Here is a 20818-nt window from a genome sequence, read left to right on the forward strand (position 1 = left end):
GAGGTGATGCAGTAGGTAAGAGTGTGCAGTGCTGTTACAGAGGACTAGGGTGCAGTGCCCATTACTCATATTGGGCAGCTCACAGCCACCTGTCACTCCAGCTCGATCAGGCACCTGCACAAACACATGATTAAAAACAAATCTTTTAATAAAATGCCATGCTAATGGCTTTGGGTTTAAAGAACAAGTGTTCAGGGGGTTGTTTATTTGAGACAGAGTGCTCAGTGTGTCCCTGAAGTCATTTACTATGTTGCCTAGGCCTGAAATTCTTTTTTTCTAGACAGGGTCTCACTATGTATCTTTGACTTGGCCTGGAACTCTGTAGATCAGGCTGGTCTCAAACTTACAGAGATCCACCTGCCTCTGCCTCCCAAGTGCTGAGATTACAGGTATGTACCATCATTCACGGCTAGTATCTCATATTTCTAATCCTAGTAGCCAGGAGGTTAAGGCAAGAGGATTGCTGTGAGTTGAAGGCCAGCCTGGGCTACAAAGTGAGGCCCTGTCTCATCCCTACCCTTTCGATGTTAGTGGGAGAGGAGTGTCTGGGACATGACTTTCTCATCAGTGTTGTTAAAACTGAACTGACAGAGCCTGGCGTGGTGGCACATGCCTGTAATCCCAGCACGTGAGAGGCAGAGGCAGGCAGATCTTTGTGAGTTTGAGGCCAGCCTGATGTACAGAGTGAGTCCAGGACAGCCAAGGCTACACAGAAAAACCCTGTCTTGAAAAAGGAACTGAACTGACAGAGGGGAGAGAGCAAACACTATTCTATCAGTTTATATCTGTTCCACATGTCAGTTCAGTCTGTTTAGCTTTAATCTTGTCTTTGTATTAACTTCTATGAAGTACCTAGTGGGGTCATTTAAGAAGAAAGCCTCACATGAATATGATGGGAGCACTCAGTGGCTGAAACAGGAGGATTGGCTGTTTTAGGCTGTATCACTCAATTATAGAGAGAGAGCTTGTGTAGCATATTGATTCCCTAGCACTGAAAAAGAAAATCAAAGGGCTGGCATGATTGAGCACTCCTTTAATCCCAGGATTCGGGAGGCAGAAGCAGGTGGATCGCTATGAGTTTGAGACCAGCCTGATCTACATAGAGAGTTCCAGGACAGTCAAAGATACATGTGAGACCCTGTCTCAGAAAATCAAGAATTAGGAGTATTTATTTCTAGTAGAGCATATTCTTTTTTCTTTCTTTTTTTTTTTTTTTTTGGTTTTTCGAGACAGGGTCTCTCTGTGTAGCCTTGGCCATCCTGGACTCACTTTGTAGACCAGGGCTGGCCTCGAACTCACAGCGATCCGCCTGCCTCTGCCTCCCGAGTGCTGGGATTAAAGGCGTGCGCCACCACGCCCGGCTAGTAGAGCATATTCTTAATTGTGGGTTTTCTAAAGAATTTATTATGTCAGTCTGCCTGTCTGTGCTAGGATGGAATCCAGGCCCTTTGCATAGGTAAGTGTTCTGTCTTTTTTTTTTTTTTTTTTTTTTTAAGTTTTCAGTCAGCAGGTAGAGTACTGGCTTTCATTTTGACATTTCATATGTATGTATCATTTTGCCTTCTCATATTTGCCCCACATCCAAATATTTATTTTTAAATTTTATTACATTTTTTGAGAGTGTGTGAGTGTGGGGTGCTATCACACAACCTGTGGGAGTTGGTTCTCTTCTTCTACCCTGCCAGTCCTGTTAGAACTGGTTGTCAGGTGACCCTCTCTGTGCTGTTGACATAAAAACTGGCCAGCACAGAGGGAAGTGAGCATCTCTTACTCTGTCCTTTAAGTGCTGACCCATAAGCCTGAATTGCAGTGTTGCTGACTAGCCATCCCTATTTTCCACCTGTGGGAATATATTACGAGGTGACACAGGAAATTGAGGACAGCCTGTAATGGATCTGGACATGACATCTTTGGTTGTAGTCTTGAGACAGTCTCACTCTGTAGCCTCAGCTGGGCTGGAATACACTATATAGACAAGGCTGGCCTTGACCTTGAAGCAGTTCTTGGTCCTGGGGATTACAGTATGAACCGTGGCTGGACATTGTACCTTTTTGTTGTTTGTTTGTTTTTTGTCCTTTTTGAGACAGAGTCTCATTGTGGTTGTTCTGGAACTCACTGTGTAGATCATGCTGGCATCAAACTCACAGAGATTTACCTATCTCTGTCTCCCAGGTGCTGGGATTAAAGGGGTGACCACCACCTGGCTAGACCCTGTATCTTGAGGCTTATCTTGTTACCCTGGAGCAAAATTCTGGCTCTTTGTGTTTCATCTTAGTTTCTTCGTACTACTGTTGCCTTTGTCTTTACTTCATTGGAAACCAAAACTATAGCAGTGAGAATGAAATGTAGGCTTTAATTATGCAGGTGGTCAGTGGGTGGAGTCTAACTTGTGAGAGGGTGAGTAGAGCTCTCTGTGTGATGGCTCTGGTTGTGGAGGCCACTCACTCAGCTGCTGAGGCAGCCCTGAGGTGATGGAGCGCCTGCATAAGAGCGGCACACGGTTAGAGGGAGGACTCCATTGGCCGAGCATGGGCAATGCTCTCTGATAATTAGTTTTTGTTTGTTTTGAGACAGTGTTTCTCCATGTAACCTAGGCTGGCTTTATACTTGCTGTGCATCCACCAGGCTGGCCTAGAACTTAAGATTTCTTGTCAGCTGGCAGTGATGGTGCAGGTCTTTGGTCCCAGCACTCAGAGGCAGAGGCAGGCAGATGTCTATGAGCTCGAGGCCGGCCTGGTCTACAAAACGAGTCCAGGATAGCCAAGGCTAAACAGGGAAATCCTGTCTCAAAAAACCAAAAAGAAACAAAGAAAGAGCGAATGAACCCAATAACACTGCATTTACTGCTTTATTATAAAAGGTAGTGGCGGGGTATGGATTGCTAGGAGACTGGTACAGCATGAAGACCTACATTTGGTCCCTCATAACAACAAGATGTGATCCACACAGGCCTGCAACTCCAGCACCGAGCAGGGCCTGACAGAGAACTGCTGGAATTTGTTGGCTGCCAACCTAGACAGAAAACACTAGCTCTAGGGTCAGTAAGAGACCCTGCCTCAAAGAAATAAGGCAGAGAGTGGTAGAGGAGAAACCTGCTCTGGTCTTTGTGTGCGTGCACTAGCCATGTAGACACACACACTCGTACACTAAAGGCTGCAGATAAATGGTAATTCCTACAGTGAGTCATGTGGGAAGGTTCAGGAAGACTCCATGTCCTTCTGGGCACCACCTCTAGACCCTCCACATACTCAGTAGTCTGAAATCTCCCCACTTCCAGATTTCATTTTATTTTTGTGGTTTTTCACACAGAATATTGTGTGGCCCAGGCTGGCCTTAAACTTTCTGCTATAGATGAGCATGACTTTTGAGTTTCTGATCCTACTGCCTCAGCCTCCTGGGAGCTGGGGTTACAGGCTTGTACTACCATGCTTAGTGATTAAATCATTGGCCATGGGTGATCAAGTTAGCAGATGGAGGGTTGGCCCAACGCTATTTACCTTCTAATAATGCCTTAGTCTTTCCTGTGCTCAGTCCCAATCCTGAAGCTCCTAGGGCTGCTAGTTGTCAGTTAACTCACTCTTTAGTATAGAAAGAGTCTACTTTGGAAATGTTCTGGTTTTTAGGAGTTGTGTGCCAGAAAACAGAAGAAAGGCCAATTATATATTTCACAATTATCACAGTCTCCAGGAATCCTTAGCATTCAGCATTTCAAGGCTGTATTTTACAACCAGTTATTAACATTAACCTCACTAGTAAAGGATTTTATGATCATTCATTAAAGAGTACTGACAGTGAGACATGGTAGTACATGCCACTGATTCCAGCACTGGTGAGGCAGAGACAGACATATCAGTATAAATTTGTGGCCAGCCTAGGCTATATATTAAGTTCCTGCCTTAAAAAACAAAGCACAGGACTGGAGAGATGGCTCAGCAGTTAAGAGTACTGGCTGCTCTTCCAGAGGTCCTGAGTTCAATTCCTAGCAACCACATGGTGGCTCACAACCATCTATAATGTGATCTGGTGCCCTCTTCTGGCTTGAAGCTGTACATGGAGACAGAGCACTGTATACATAATAAATAAATAAATCTTTAAAAAACAAGAACAACAAAACACAGGTGCTGAAGAGATGGCTCAGCAGTTAAGGACACTGGCCACTCTTGCAGATGACATGGGTTTTGTTCTCACAACCCATGTGGTGGCTCACAGCCATCTGTAACTTCAGTTCCAGGCGATCTGATATTGTTTTCTGACTTCTTAATTTTTATTTTTTATTTTTTGGTTTTTCGAGACAGGGTTTCTCTGTGTAGCCTTGGCCATCCTGGACTCACTTTGTAGACCAGGCTGGCCTCGAACTCACAGCAATCTGCCTGCCTCTGCCTCCCGAGTGCTGGGATTAAACACGTGCGCCACCACGCCCGGCTTCTTTTCTGGCTTCTATAGGCTCCAGGTACACATGTGGTACATGCAGGCAAAACACTGGCACATATAAACAAAACAAGATGATAAAACAACAGCAAAAAGGTATGAAATTGAAGCCTGGGAGTATAATCAGCTGATAGAATGTTTACTGTGGGTTTGACTCCCAACATTACAAGAAAGCAAAGCACTGATAAGTACCTATTAGAGTGTTAGAGAGGTGAGGTTTTAAAAGCAAGCAGGCTTCCTGGTGACATCCATTGGAGGTTAGCAATGGCTAAAGGTTCATTGACATTAAATGTTTGCAAAGCCCAAGCTCCTTGTGGAAGAGTGCTTTAGATATCTGTGCAGTCCACTCATCTCCAGCTCATGTCAGTTTAAGTTATGTAGGTAGCTAAAGGGCTAGTTGAGACCAGCTGAGCTACTGTAGTGCATTCTAGGGCAACCAAAGCTTTGGGACCCTGGTATAGCATTGTTTCTCTCATTATAGCCACTCAGTTTTGCAGGTTTTTATTATTACAAGGAAGGTGTACAAAGCCGCTTCTGCACATGTGCTGTGTGTATATGACTGTTTGCAGTGGAAAGATGCCTGAAAATTACCTCCATCAGCCAAGCCCCTCTCCTCTGTTTATGTATATAAATGGGTAAATGCTGCCGAGTACAGTAGTTCTTAAACTTGCCTGTCCTGTGTCTTCCTTCTGCGTGTGCAGTAGCAGAAATCACTTGAACGGGTCTTACAGATGCAGCTCTAGGAAGCGTTAAGAGAGAACATTTCTCTCTGCAGGACTGGTTGTACAGAGCACAGTGAGTTACAGTTATAAAGCCAGTCCTTGGTGCGGATGAGTGACTGAGCTGCTCCCCTTAAACTGAACCAGGAAGCAGTGTGCTTTTGCTTATCGTGTCACCTGTTCCTCTGCATCATGAATTTTTTTTGGCCTATATGACTTTGGAATAAGGTTTGGACTTTTTCTTCAGTGACATTAAACTAATATTACTCAAGAATCTAATAGTAAAATACCAAGCTCTGTGGAATAAGTTTATGAAACTCTGTGACTTGACTGTAATAAAGTTTCATTTATATAATCAGTTGGAGTTTATTAGATAAAAGTAAGATACAGTGTTAGGTAGTTAAATTTTATTAACAATCTAGACCTGAATACTGTAGTGAGAGAGCTGGACATGGTGACATAGGCAATCAGGAAGCCGGGGCAAGAGGATTACACATTCAAGGCTAGCCTTTGGTGGACAGAGACCAAGTCTGACAAAGAAAAGAAAACGGTCTGTTCCTAATTTCCCTGTTGATTTGTTTTTTTATTTTTTTTAACAACCAGAGCCTTCTGTTTACTTATAGTTATATGTCAAATTATAAGTAGGATTAGTCTACACTTTGTATATTTGTACTATCTTATTTTAGATACAGAAATTCAAGTAGTGAGGTAGCTACTTTGGTAAAGGTACCTGTTGCACAAGCCTGGTAGCCTGAGCTCAACCTTGTTAGAGGTGGAAGGAGTGTTGTCTGTCCTCTGACCCCGACATGTGTGTATTTCTACTACCAATAATAAATTTATGCCAGGCGCAGTGGCGCACGCCTTTAATCCCAGCATCCCAGCACTTGGGAGGCAGAGGCAGGCAGATCGATGTGAGTTTGAGGCCAGCCTGGTCTACCAAGTGAGTCCAGGACAGCTAAGACTACAGAGAGAAACACTGTTTCAAAAAACAAAACAAAACAAAAAAATAGTAATTTTAAATAAAAACAAATTCAACTCTCAGGTGTGGTGGCACAATCCTGTAATCACAGCCCTCTGGAGGCCAGGTCTACAGAATCATGGGTTCAGGACTGACTTAGGCTGTATGAGTTCTTGTCTATAAAAAAAGTAGAGCCAGGCATAGTGGCTGGCGCACACCTTTAATCTCAGTGCTTGGGAGGCAGAGGCAGGCGTCTCACTGTGAGTTCAATCTAGCTGCATAGCGAGTTCTAGGCCTGGAATATGTTTAAAAAAAAAAACTGTGTCTCTAAACAAACAAGAATGCTGATGGATAATACAGTAATACTGATAGGTAATATGAGGACATACTTTATTTTCCTGTTTTATTAAGAGGAATCCTACTTCGGTAACAGACATTTGAAAACATGCTTACTCCTGACATCTGTTATTAAATGTGGGATGCGTTATAGAAGCCGTTCAGTAGGTCCATGTATCAGAGGAACTCAGTTTGCTAACAGCAACTGTACAGCACTAGTTAGGCCAAAACATTCTCTTCCTAGCCTTTTTTTCTGTTGTTGTTAAATTATTGACTGCCAGGAGAGAAGTCTGATTATTAGCTTATGTTACTATAGATAAGATATTCTAGCAGGGAGATAGTGGCAGAAGTCTTTTATCCTAGCACTTGGGAGGTAGAGGCAGGCAGATCTCTGAGTTTGAGGCCAACCTGGTCTACAGAATGAGTTCCAGGACAGCCAGGGCTATTACACAGAGAAACCTTGTCTCAAAAAAAAAACAAAAAACAAAAAACAAAAAAAACAAGGGGCTGGAGAGATAGCTTAGTGGTTAAGGGCACTGTCTGCTCTTCCAGAGGTCCTGAGTTCAATTCCCAGCAACCACATGGTGGCTCCCAATATAATGTGCAGGCCTCTTCTGGCCTGCAGGTGTGCATGCAGGCAGAGCATTGTATACATGATAATAAATAACTTTTTAAAAAAGTGCCAAATGAGCCGGGCGTGGTGGCGCATGCCTTTAATCCCAGCACTCGGGAGGCAGAGGCAGGCGGATCGCTGTGAGTTCGAGGCCAGCCTAGTCTACAAAGTGAGTCCAGGACAGCCAAGGCTAACACAGGGAGACCCTGTCTCAAACCCCCCCCCCCCCCAAAAAAAAGTGCCAAATGAAATTTACCCTTTTCTCTAGTGAAGTTTTTCTTGCTAACAAAGTATCAGTTTAAAGATAGTAATTTGAGGGGCTGGAGAGGTGGCTCAGTGGTTAAGAGCACTGGCTACTCTTCCAGAACTTGTGAGTTTAGTTCCCAACAACTATGGTGGCTTACAACCCCCTATATGGGATCTGATGCTCTCTTCCGCTGTGCATGAAGACAGATCACTCATATACATAAATGAGTAAATAAATATATTTTTAAAATATATTAATTTGAAACCCTTCTGGCCTCACCTTTCCTTTTGATGCTCTCTGAAATCCTACCTGGTCAACCAAGTGGAGTTAAGCACATCCCTCTAGCATCTTACTACAGTGGGGGAAGCCTTCCTTTCCCTTAGCTGATCAAGTTTGATACCACACATAATTTATCATACATTGCCTTGTGCTGTTGCTTACTTATATGTTACTGTGCGGTTCAAGACAGGGTTTCTCTGTGTAGCCCTGGCTATCTTGGAACTTGCTCTGTATATCAGGCTGGCCTCTTATAGAGTCCGCCTGTCGAGTGCTGAGATTAAAAGGTGTGCACTAGCACTCCTGGCTATGTTATTAGCTCTTGGAATCATTCTCTTTTTGGATCTTCTGTGAGATCCAAACACAGTATTTTAAATAATTGAAACAATTGTATTTGTGTGTGTCCAGTATGTGCATGCCACAGTGCCTGTGTGTGCATGTTCTTTGGTGCATGTGTGGAGATAGGAGAGAAGCTTATGGGAACTGGCTCTTTCCTTCTACCGTGTGGGTTCTGGGATTGGACTAAGGTCATTAGGATCGGGGTAAAGCGTCTTCCACCCACTCAGTCATCTCACCTACCCTTCAGCCTTATTCTCTTAATATTTAATTTTAATTTATGTGCATTGGTTTGAGGGTGTCAGATCTTGGAGTTACAGACAGCTGTGAGCTGCAATGTGGGTGCTGGGAATTGAACCTGGGTCCTTCGGAAGAGCAGGCAGTACTCTTAACCACTGAGCCATTTCTCCAGCCCCTAGCCTTATTTTTCGAAGGAGTCTCCCACTGTAGCTGGAGCTCAGTGATACAGCTAGTATGGCTAGTCAGTGACCCCCTGGCAAATAAAACGTTCTCAAAAAACAAACAAACAAACAAACAAAAAAAAAAACCCACTCTTTTTGTTCCCCTCTTTAAAGGAAAACAAGACAAAACTTCAGAACTCAAGAGACAAAAGCATTTTACTTTGGCTAGCAGACCACCTTGGCACTCAGTGACTTACAGGGAACGGGGTCTGTTGTATTTTGATCCATTTCTGTCATGAAGTGTTGCGAGGCCAGCATACAGGTGCTTGCAGGGGAAATGTCTGAAACCTCATGCTCATCGGGATGCTCCACAGAAGGTGAAGGAGCCCAGTTAAACAGCCTATCTTATAATTCTAGTCCTGTTGAGGTGGTTTCCAATTATGAGTTTTCTCAGAAGACCCTATCACTTTGGGGGAAGAGAAGAGGTACAACACTGGTGAGGACGAGAGATTGTCGTTTTAAACAGCTTTATGAAAACCGCATTTCTTGAGTTAATGTGTTTACATGGGAAATGCTGTAAGCCAACAGAAAACAAAATGAAAACCAAACCAAACCAAGACAAAACAAAACAAAAAAACCCCAAAGCTTCCGAGCATCAAAATGCCTCCATCTCCTCAGGGTCTCTGAGGACATGGAAAAGGAAGCTGTGTGTTCCCGGCCTGTCTCAGCCCGGTCTAGGGCTGGGCTAGCAAGTGCGCCCTGGGAAGCATGGGACTGATGTTTCTGTGGACCATGAAACAGCCGACTGGGAAGCTCCTTAAAGCTTACCTACAGAGCTAGGCGCGGTGGCGCACGCCTTTAACCCAGCACTGGGGAGGCAGACACAAGCAGATCGTTGTGAGTTTGAAGCCAGCCTGGTCTACAAAAGTGAGTCCAGGACAGCCAAAGCTAACACAGAGAGACCCTGTCTTGAAAAACAAAACAAAACAAACAGACAAAAACAAAAAAGCTTACCTACAAGAGTGCTGCTGCTCAGATTTGCTGACTGCTGTTGGAAGGTTTGGAACAGAGGTAAATTGTTCTATTCAATCAGACAGATTTACTCTGCATGGAACAATAGTAATGTGAATGACCTTCTGTAACCTCCTCTGAGTCAGTCATTTGTTCTTGCAGTGACCTGGCCTCATAGGTCAGGGCTGTGCTGGGGTTGGCTGTATTTGAATTAGATGTGAACAGGTCTTTTCTTGGACTCTCTTCTTTACTGAATTCAGAGAAATTAGAAAAGAGAGTCAGTCTTGTGTGTATGCAGAAATAAAGTAGAAGCAAAACTCTGTAGGAGACCAAGGGTACTGAAAGGGGGCGAGAATGGGAACAGTAGGGGAAGATGAGGGAAATACAATCATGAACTTGCAAAACAATGTATATAAAAGGCAGGGGTTTGTATCTACAGGAAGAAAACTAAACCATAGTGGCCCACATTTTATAATCCTATCACTTAGAAAGCTGAGGCAGGACAAGGCTACAGGAAATCTCAAAAACAAACAAACGAACACACAAACAAATAAAGCAAACAATAAGGACAAGAGAGATGGCTCAGAGGTTAAGAATGCATAGCACTACTGAGTGTTACAGTGCCCTGAATAAATGTGGTTCTCCTCTCAAAAAAAAAAAGAAGGATGAACAGTACCGCCAAGCAGCAGGCAGGCAGATCTCTGTGAGCTCGAGGCCAGTATGGTCTACAGAGCTAATTCTGGGACAGCCAAGGCTACACAAAGAAAGCCTGTCTCAAAAAACAAAACAACAACAACAAACAAATAAGCAAAAGAAACATCTACTGACAAGAACTTACCTGCATCAGCCCTTGTGTAGTATTTGAGTATTCAGTCATGGCTTTCTCACAGACTGACCACTTCTGTTCCCAGTAAGGAAACAGAATTTCGCCAGCACTTTGGAATTTGTATGTTAATCACTGTCCTCACTTATAACAGCATAAATTAGCTTTGAGCTTGTATAAACAGCCACGTAGTATGCACTCTGCCCTCTTTGCTGAGCATTACTTCTGAGAGATTATGACATGTACCTGACTTCATGGGTTTCCATTGGCCATACTGTTGGTTTTATTCTTAGACATTTGTTTTTTGTTTTTTGTTTGGTATGTTTTGGGTTGGTTTGGTTTTTGGATTCTTTTTTTTTTAACAAATATACAAAAGTTTATTATGTACATAAGTTCTTGTGGGTAAAAGATAAAGAATTCTTGATGACAAATGCCAGGGAAGCAGATACCATACATATCAAAATAATACAGCTAATACAAATGAATAAAAGCTCTCTCCCCCCCTCACCCCCCTCTCTCTCTTCCTCTCCCTGTTATATAAATATGCATAATTGAAGCACTTTCATTTAGTGAAAAGAGAAACATTGTTTTCATGGTTTTTGAGTTTTTGAAACAGAGTTTATCTGTTTTATTCTTAGCTGTCCTGGAACTCACTCTGTAGATCAGGCTGCCCTTGAACTCAGAGATTCTCTGCCTCCCAAGTGCTGAGATTAAAGGCACGTGCCACCACGCCTGGCTCTTTTTGTTTTTATTGCCTAGATTTGTCACGTTTTCTGTTGAACGTGTAGCCAGTTAAGCCTGTTCTTTAAAAAGTTATTATTCTGTAGTTGAATTGTCCTGTATAAGGGTAAGCACTCCACTGTTGAATCATACCCCTCTCCAACTGATCCATAGCCTCAAAGTGCTGGGATCACAGGTGTGTGCCACTATTACTATTCCTGTCTTAAAGCTGCTGTTTCTCTTCTTTCCTTTTTTTTTGGGGGGGGTGCAGGGGAAGATAGGGTTTCTCTGTGTAACAGCTCTGGCTGACCTGGAACTCGCCCTGGGGTGCTGGGATCAAAGGCAAGCACCCAACAAAGCTGCTGTTTCTTAACTCATATCTACTCTTTATTAGGACCCAGAGTTAGTTTTTCCGTGTCATTGGGAGGTTTTGGGTCATTGGCTGTGTTCCCTGCATCATATATTAGTCAGATCTCTGAGTTAAAGGAATTATGAAAGAACAGGTTTTCCTGGTTGTTTTTGCTTGTTTAACACAGGGTTTTACTTGGTTGGCCTATGTAGACTTTAGGGTGGTCTAGAACTCACAGAGATCTACCTGTTTCTTCCTCCCAAGTGTGGAATTAAAAGAATTAAAGGTGTGTGCTATCATGCACATTTAGTGGTGTTTGATTTTCTTTTTAAGGCTTATTTTTAACGTGTTTAAATGTTTACTTGCATGTATAGTCTGTGAACCGCCACATAAGTGCAGTTCCCATAGAGGCCAGAAAATGGTGCTGGGTCCCTTGGAAGTGGAGTTCAGGCTATTGTGAGCCACTGTGTGGTGCTGGGAACCAAACCTAGAAGAGCAAGTGCTCTTAACTGTTGAGCCTTCTCTCCTGCCCCAGTTTTCCTGTTTTAAGGTTATACTGGACCATGTGTGCCTCTCTAGAGGGAGAGAGGATGTGATGGGTGTGGCATAGGAACCCTACCTGTCAAATTAAGGCGGTTGCAACTAGTACTGGAAAGCACTGGATCAATTTCATGCTGTGTGGGAAAGAGCTTATGAGCAGCTCTAGTGCTTCTGAAAGCTGTACACTAATGTTTATTTCTTGCCCACCACAGCTTCAAGTGGGATGTCATGGCCAGCTCCTCGGACAGTGAAGATGACAGTTTCATGGCTGTGGACCATGAAGAAACTGTGCTGGAAGGAACAATGGAGCAAGATGAGGACTCTCCCCCAGTGTTGGAGGTTGAGGAGACAAGACATAATAGGTCCATGTCTGAGCTGCCGGAAGAGGTTTTGGAGTACATCCTATCCTTCCTTTCACCATATCAGGAACACAAAACTGCGGCTCTGGTCTGCAAACAGTGGTATCGGCTTATCAAAGGTACTGTGGAAAAGACAGTTTATTTCAAGTGTTTAAAGAGATAATTATTTGTGTTTGTCGTGTGTGTGTATAAAACATGTGGGCAGGTGCCTGTGGAGGACAGAAGAGGGCAGTATCTAATTCATTTGCAGTTTCAACATGAGGTGGGTTTGTTTTTGTTTTGTTTTAAGGTTTATTTATTTATTTATTATGTATACAGTGCTACATTTGCATGTATGCCTGAAGGTCAGAAGAGGGTGTCAGATCACATTATATGTGATCCAACATGTGGGTGCTGGGAATTGAACTCAGGACTTCTGGAAAAACAGTCAGTGCTCTTAACCTCTGGGCCATCTCTCTAGCCCCCTGTTTTTTGTTTTTCGAGACAGAGTTTCTCTGTAGACCAGGCTGGCCTTGAACTCACAGCAATCCACCTGCCTCTGCCTCCCCAGTGCTGGGATTAAAGGCATCATTCTACCACTGTCCAGTGAATATATACTTTTTAAAATCCACTACATATACACAGTTGCTTTTTGACACAAGGTGTCACTGTCTGTAGCCCAAGCTGGACTTGAACTCCTGATCCTATAGCTCAGCTTTCTAAGTACAGGGGTTAGAGCCTGGTGTAACGCTCTATTTTTAGAGGAATTTTAGGTTCACAGCCAGTAGTGGTAGGCACAGAATTTGACATCCACCTATACCCAGAACACAAATAGCCTCCTTCCTTGTCAGCACTGCCTACCATGGTGATACCTTATTGTAGCTGGGGAATCTGTACTGACACACCATCACCACTCAGAGACCATCATTTATGTTAGGGCTCAGCCTTAGTGGTGTCTATACTATAAATGCAGACACATGTATGATGTGTATTTACCATTGGAGAAAAGCTTTTCTTTCTATTTTTTAAAGATTTACTTATTTCTTATTATATATACAATGCTCTGTCTGCATGTACACCTGTAGGCCAGAAGAGGGCATTAGATCACATTATAGATGGTTGTAAGCCACCATGTGGTTGCTTGGAATTGAACTTTGGACTTCTGGAAGCGCAGCCAGTGCTCTTTTGAGCCATTTCTCTAGCCCTGAAGTAAAGCTTTTAACTAATTTTTATTTATTTATTTTTATGAGATAGGTTCTTATCATGCAGCCTGACTGGTCTCAAACTCACAGTGATCCACCTGCCTCTGCTCTCCTAAATGCAGGTTTTAAAGGTGTATACCACCATGCCTGGAAAGCTTTTATTGATTGATTGATTTTAGTTTTTTGAGACTGGGTTTCTCTGGGTAGCTTTGGCTGCCCTGGACTTGCTTTGTAGACCATGCTGGCCTTGAAATCACAGATATCCACCTGTCTCTGCCTCTGAGTGCTGGGAGTACAGGTATTTGCCACCACATCCAACTCACCTGGAAAGCTATTAATTTAAAAAAATTATTAATCGGCTGGAGAGATGGTCCTGTGGTTAAGAGCATTGGCAGCTCTTCCAGAGGACCTAGGTTTAATTCCCAGCACTTATGTGGCAGCTCAGCACTGTCTGTAACTCCAGTTCCAGGGAAACTGACACCCTCACAGAGACATACATGTAATACACATGAAATAAAAATAAATAAAATAATTTTTTAAATTTATTAATTATATATCTACTTGTGAGTGGCTTGTGTATATGTATGTATGTGTACCGTGTACAGGTGCCCGTGGAGGCCAAAAAGAGCACTGGGTCCTCTGGAACTGGAGTTACAGGCAGTTTTGAGCCGCCCAGTATTCTGGAAATGGAACTTGGGCCCTCTGGGAGGGTAGCAAATTCTCTTAACTGCTGCGCTGATTCTCAACTCCAAGCTCTCAACTTTATTTATTTGCTTGCTTGTTTGCTTGCTTGCTTACTTGAGTGTGTGTGTGTGTGTGTGTGTGTGTGTGTGATTTGCCTCCATTTATGTCTGTGTACTACATGTGTGCCTGGTGTCCACTGAGGCCAGAAGCATGTGTTGATGCCCTGGAGCTGGAGTTGCAGACTGTTCTGAACCTCTGTGGAAGTGCTAGGAGGTGAACGTGGATCCTCTGGGGGAGCACTAAACCCTCACTGTAGCCCACCCCAGCTCTTAACTTTTAAGACACAGTGCTTAGGCACACAGTCAACATTTTATAATCTACTATGTAATAACCTACTATGTTTTTGCATAACTGGAAGGTTCCTGATTGCCATGATTAATCACACAATCTTTTGGGCAGCTGTTACACTATAGACACTGTCTTATTGTATTCCTTCATAAAGCTAAATTGCTCCTCACCCCCTTTGCTCTGTAGTACATGCAACCAGTTATCTTTATTGCCTTGAGATACAACTGAAAGTGGACAAGGGTGAGCATGTGAGCTGATTTAGTAACCTCACACATATCTCATAATTTCCTATACCTTGGTAAGATGTAGTTCTTTCAATTTTGGCATTCCTTTCAATTTTGGTTTCCTTTCTTTGATTGAAAATGAAGGAAATTTGGACTTCCTCAAAACATTTATAAGTTATACAAGTGATAAAGGCAGTTAACAGATACAATTTTAATGATTTTTTTTTCCCCTTTCTGCCTTTGGTTTTTTTCATCTTTAGGTGTCGCCCACCAGTGTTACCATGGTTTCATGAAGGCTGTCCAGGAAGGAAACATTCAGTGGGAGAGCCGCACTTACCCATACCCCGGAACCCCCATCACTCAGAGGTTCTCCCATAGTGAGTATCCACACTGGGAAAGCAGGTCCCATGCTGCCTGCGTGTTCGATGAAGTGAATGTAAACTGAGGGGAAGAAGTGAGCCTACACATGTAGTGAAGACTGATGTGTACCTTAGGGGTGGATGTTTGCCTAGGAAGGCCCAGGGTCAGCCCTTGACACCTCAACAGATAGTGCTAGGGCAATTTTATAGTATCAATTTCATTTGATTCTCCTAAATCACTAAAGGCAGTGATTTCAGGCATGTGCCGCCATACCTGGCTATAGTTTGAACTTTTGGTAGGAAGCAGCATGTATTGCTTACCGATGGCTTAAAAAGTGATCATAGGAGAGCCAGACGTGGTGGCACACGCCTTTAATCCCAGCACTCGGGAGGCAGAGGCAGGTGGATCACTGTGAGTTTAAGGCCAGCCTGGTCTACAAAGTGAGTCCAGGATGGCCAAGGCTACACAGAGAAACCCTGTCTCGAAGGGAAAAAAAAAAGTGACCACAGGGAGCTGATGGTGGCACATGGCTTTAATCTCAGCAGGCAGGAAGTGGAGGCAAATGGATCTCTATGAGTTCAACGATAGCCTGGTCTACAGAGTGAGTTCAGGACAGCAGGGGCTATGCAGAGAAACCCTGTCCTGAAAAACAAAACAAAAAATGGCCCCAAAACTTAGCAGCTTAAACAGTAGTCATCACCTATTGTTGAGGGTGTGGGGTTTGGAGGTGCTGTTGTTGTTTCTGGTTTAGGAGTGTCTCATAGAGTTTCTATCAGTGTCACCCAGAGCTTCAGTGTCCTGAAGGTTAGACATGGGACTGGGCAACCCTTTCAAAGGGGGCCTCAGTCTTATTCATGGACCTCGGGATGGAGCCTGCCACACTGTCAGCTGCCTACTGTCGAGCAGGTGATGGAGATGAGGGGCTGCGGAGGTGGAAGGTAGAGGAGTTTTCACCGTCTCTGAAGTGAGCACACCTCTTCCTTTCTGTCCTTTTGGTCACACGGGATTGACAGGAGTTGTAAACACCAGGAGGCAAGGACCCTTTAGTGCCACCTAACCCCAGACTCTGTGCTATACTTATCTGGAGATGTCCAGAAATAGTTATGACTTGTTTATTGCTTTGGGGTTGGATAAAACAGACCAGAGACAGATGAAGTGCTGCACGCAGCTCTTGAGGAGCTACGTTTGCCTGTGCTGCTCTAGGCTGTTCGAAGGAGGAGGAAGACATCTGTGAGACCACTGTGGGACTTGCTGAAATCAAAGCTGTGATTGTGTGACAGTGGGGGTTCACAAGAGTAGTTGAGGACCGGTAAGTTGGCTCAGTGGTCGAAAGAGCTTGCTGCCAAGCTGTCGTTACCTGAGTTCGATCTAGAGATGAAACCTGGTGGAGGAGAACCAACTTCTGGTAGTTACCCTTTAACTGGGAGTTGTCCTCTGACCTCCACACTCACACTGGGCCATATGTCTGCTCCCCCAGTGAATCAGTCAATCAATGTAATGGGAAAAAAAGAGAATAGTTCAGTGATACTGCCTTGATCAATGCTGAAACACAGCAGTTTACTCCAGTGCTTCTGAGCTGTTCGTGCACTGCCAACACAGTGAGATGTGGCCTGCACGCCTGTCACAGCAGTGGGGGCAGGAGGGTTCAAGACCAGCTGGGCTATCTAGCAGAGCCCTGTCTCAGAAACAAAAAGCAAGTCTCATCATCATTACTGCTGTTACTGAAAGAGTTCTGAAGAGGTGGCTGGACGAGGTGGCCTTCTGTCGGTGAGGATCCATGTGTGATGCAGTGGGTGTTAACGCTACAGACAGAGGAAGGGAGGCGACAGGCTCCTGAGGACTGTTGCGCTGGTCTTTTCAAGGCGGGGGTGGGGGGGTGGGGGTAGAAGTCAGGGCCTCTTGCTGAGGGCAAGCTCCTTACTCCCTCGCCATGTCCCAGCCCTAAGTCCTGCAGTGAGAGTGAGAAGAGTGAGTCTGGTGTGCTAAGCAGCTTTGTGTCAGCAGAGCAACACACTGCAAGCAGCCAGCTTGTGAGGGGAGAGGGTTTCACGTCACTCAGATGCACCTTCCAGCCTGTCACTGTGAGCCTCTAGCAAGGACATTTGTGTGCGCTTAGAAATCCAGAACAGAGTCATAGGCAATGTTGTTGTTTTTTCTTAAAGTTTCTATCTTTTTTCTGGCTTCTCTCTCTCCTTTTTACCCTGTGTATCTCTAGACTGTCTAGCTGACTGGCAAACTAAGGAGGACCAATCAAAACACAGGCAACTTGCAAAATAGATTAATAGTTCAGGGCTGGAGAGATGGCTCAGCAGTTAACAGCACTGACTGCTCTTCCAGAGGTCCTGAATTCAACTCTCAGCAACCACAGACTCAAAACTATCTATAATGTGATCTAATGTGCACTGTATACATAATAAATACATCTTAAAAAAACAAAACAAAACAAAAAAACCCCTAAGAGTAGCAGGACTGGTGAGAAGACTCAGCAGGCACCAAGCCTGACATCCTGAGTTTGATTCTCCAGGACCCACATGGTAGATGGAGAGAACCAATTCCCAAAAATTGTCCTCTCATCTCCACACAGGCAGCTTGGCACACAGGTTGTACACACAGATTCGGAATGAATGAATAAATTGTAATGTTTTGGTTGTTGTTTTTGTTCTTTGAGATAGGATTTTCCTCTGTGTAGCCCTGGCAATCCTAAGATTTGCTCTGTAAATCAAGCTGGCCTCCAACTCAGAATCTGCCTGTCTCTGCCTCCTGAGTGCTAGAATTAAAGGTGTGTGCCACCACTACCCAGCTAATAAATGTAATTTTAAATTTAAAAGGAAAATTAAGGATTTAATTATTCCTCCTTGGCTCCTTTCTTTTTCTATTCTGTATCTATTCTTGATCTGTCAGCTTTCATTCTTATCCTTACTTCATGTTGGTTCAAGATCTGCATTTTTAATTTTTCACTTAGTTACCATGGAGATACTGCATGTTTCATATTCAGTCAGCTAAAAGTGGAGCTCAGTGCCCCACCCCCCACCCCCATTTTCCCCCTTCCTTAATTTAGTGAATGTCACCATCATCTTAAATACACAGACTTAAGGTACTGGATTCATTCTCAGTTCTTGCCCTCAGGATCTGAAGCTGGGTGTGGTACATGCTTGTAATCCCAACACTTCAGTGATACAGCTGGGAGGAGTTCAAGGCCAGCTCTGTCTACTTAATGAGTTTGAGGTCAGTCTAGGCTAGCTAAAATTCTGTGTGAAACAAAACGCCAAATTTCTGTTCTGTCTTAAATCTTTTCTTTTTTCCTATATATTCTCTCTCTCTCTCTCTCTCTCTCTCTCTCTCTCTCTCTCTCTCTCTCTCTCTCTCTCTCTCTCTCTCTCTCTCTCTCTCTTTCTCTCTGTTTTGTTTTTGTTTTTTGAGATAGGGGTTCTCTATGTTATCTTGCCTGTCCTGGACTTGATTTGTAGACCAGAATGGCTTTGAACTCACAGGATCTGCCTGCCTCTGCCTCCTGAGTGCTGGGATTACAGGCATGTGCCACCATGCCCAGCTTTTCCTATTCTCTTAATTCATAATCTGAGCATTACATCTCAACTGCATCACAGTCCATTCCTCCATTTTCCCCTTGTGGTGCTGGGGAGGTTAAACCCACTGCCCCAAACCCATATCTAAGTGTCTTCTTTCCCTCTCTACATCTCAAGCTGGATAGAACTAAAGCTAGACCTTGCTTCCTACAAAAACAGAAGAGTCACATTGTTGGAACACTGCCCTGACTCTCCAAAGAGGAGACTGCTTTCCCTCTGCTCTTCTCCTGACACTGGCACCTTCCTTTGTCATTCCCATTGTCTCCGTTAGAGAAGCTTTATCAACCGAGCAAAGGCCTTTGCACCTGAGAACCAAGTTCCTGAGCTTTTTACCTAGTTTCTTATTTGTAAGATGTATATGGCAAATTCTGTTTATGTTACAGGTTGCTGAGAAATGTAATTGAGAAACAGTCGTCAAAACATTATTTAGGCTGTCGGATGTGAGCGTAATGTCTCCTCCACAGGTGGTTGTGTACTTGAGGATAGGTCCCACATTGTAGACACCCTTGTAATTCTTTGTTGTTGATGTTTGGTTGTTTGTTTCCTTGTTTGCTTTGGTTTTTTGAAACAAGGTCTCTCTGTGTAGCCTTGGCTGTCCTGGACTCACTTTGTAAACCAGGCTGGCCTCGACCTCACAGCGATCCGCCTGCCTCTGCCTCTGGGTGCTGGGATTACAGGTGAGCATCACCACGCCCAGCCAGCCTTGTACTTCTTAGCACTTAGTTCCTTGCTAGTTCTAGAATCACTGTGCCTTTCCAATAAGAACTCGCTCCACACACTTAGAGATTAATACAGGGGAAAGCTCTTTAATATAACAAATATCGGCCTGTGGCTAATGCCCAAAGAGGAGCATGTACACTGTCATCTTTAAATCTCTCTCATAAGTCCTCGCCCCAAGTTACACTTTGAGCAATTTAAACAGAGTCGGGAGACTGCGAGCCTGGCCACTTAGGCAGATGGGAGAGCTACACAGCCAGAATTAATGCTAGTACACCAGTATTATTATTTTTCAAATAGTTGGTACTGCCCGCCTTGCAGAATTAGGCTTTTTTCAAGAAGAGAACAGAGGGGCTACATGTCAGTCCAGAACTTAACATTGGTTGTGACCCTGTGTTGCCCCCTTGAGCTGATAAGGGGATGGGCCTAATGACTTGTAAACCAGGCTTGCCTCCTTTGTTATGAGAGTGGAGCCTAATGGTGAACGAACATTAGAATCCTCAATCTTAAATTCCACTGACTCTGACAAAGCCTGGTTATCAGACTACACATCTTTTGAGTGTCTGGGAGGCAGTTCTATTTTGTGTCTTGATATCTCTTAAGCGGATCTACTAGTGAATCCTTCAGTTCGATTGATTATCTCCTACATCAATGTGAATACATTTTAATAATTGTCAAGATTTGTAGGCTTAGACACAACAAATATGGGCCAGTGAGATGGCTTAGCAGGGAAAGGCACCTACCACCAAGCCTGAAGACCCAAGTTCAATTTCCAGGACCCACAAAGAGAGAGCTGACTCCTGCAAGTTTTCTGACTTCTATACATGTGCCATGGTATGCATGCGCGCGTGCATACACACACACACTTAATTAAAAAAGAAAAACAAAAAACTTTAAATGCCATAGACACAACAAATACATGCCCAGTACCAGATCTTTCCTATGTTAAAAGCCTGGGACAGAAAAGGCCAGTGACATGAAAAGGGCAGTTTTGTACTTGGTGAACTTGTAGAGATGTATCACGACAGCCTTGGTTAATGGAGGACACCCTTGTCAGCTTCCTATAGACCGCGTCAGGTAGCTCCACACACTGCTGATCTGGCGCCTGCAGGAGCCTGCAGGCCTAGGCTGGATCCCCACCCTCGCCTGTCCTGAGTTATGTAATTACAGACCTTATCAAATATGTTCCAGCTTGTAGACGGGAGACACATGACAGCATAGTCTCTTCCAGCATGGGATAAATGCCTCAGGGCCTTTCCCTGGTGACAGTAGGGAAACAAAGGAGAGTTTAACACCTGAGCATCTAAAAACGTATATGCAGCTCACTCAGGGAACATTTGGGGATTGTTCAGACAGTGAGAAATCTAGATTGCTGAAGATCTTGCACCCGAAGATGATTTTAGTTCAGTAGAAAACTATTGTGAAGCCGGCATGGTGGCACATGCCTTTAATCCCAGCACTCAGGAGGCAGAGGCAGGCGGATCTCTGACAGAGGGAGTTCCAGGATATCCAGGGCTACACATAGGAACAGTGTCTTGAAAAACAAACAACCGAACGAAAGAAAGAAAGAAAACCAACTTTGGACAAGTTTGGAGATTTAACAG

At 44.0% G+C, this 20818-nt stretch overlaps 1 protein-coding gene across 1 annotated transcript in view; it reads left to right on the forward strand.

Moving 5' to 3' along the window:
• The window catches only part of Fbxo42 (F-box protein 42), a 55722-nt gene that overhangs the window by 7649 nt on the left and 27255 nt on the right, over positions 1 to 20818 (forward strand). Inside the window, 2 exon segments of the mRNA XM_051171324.1 lie at positions 11970 to 12235; positions 14814 to 14930. Of these exon segments, the coding sequence (XP_051027281.1) occupies positions 11986 to 12235; positions 14814 to 14930 (367 nt within the window). The 5' untranslated portion in view covers positions 11970 to 11985.

Source organism: Acomys russatus, chromosome 29 (genome assembly GCF_903995435.1).
Source record: "Acomys russatus chromosome 29, mAcoRus1.1, whole genome shotgun sequence".
Classification (NCBI taxonomy): Eukaryota; Metazoa; Chordata; class Mammalia; order Rodentia; family Muridae; genus Acomys; species Acomys russatus.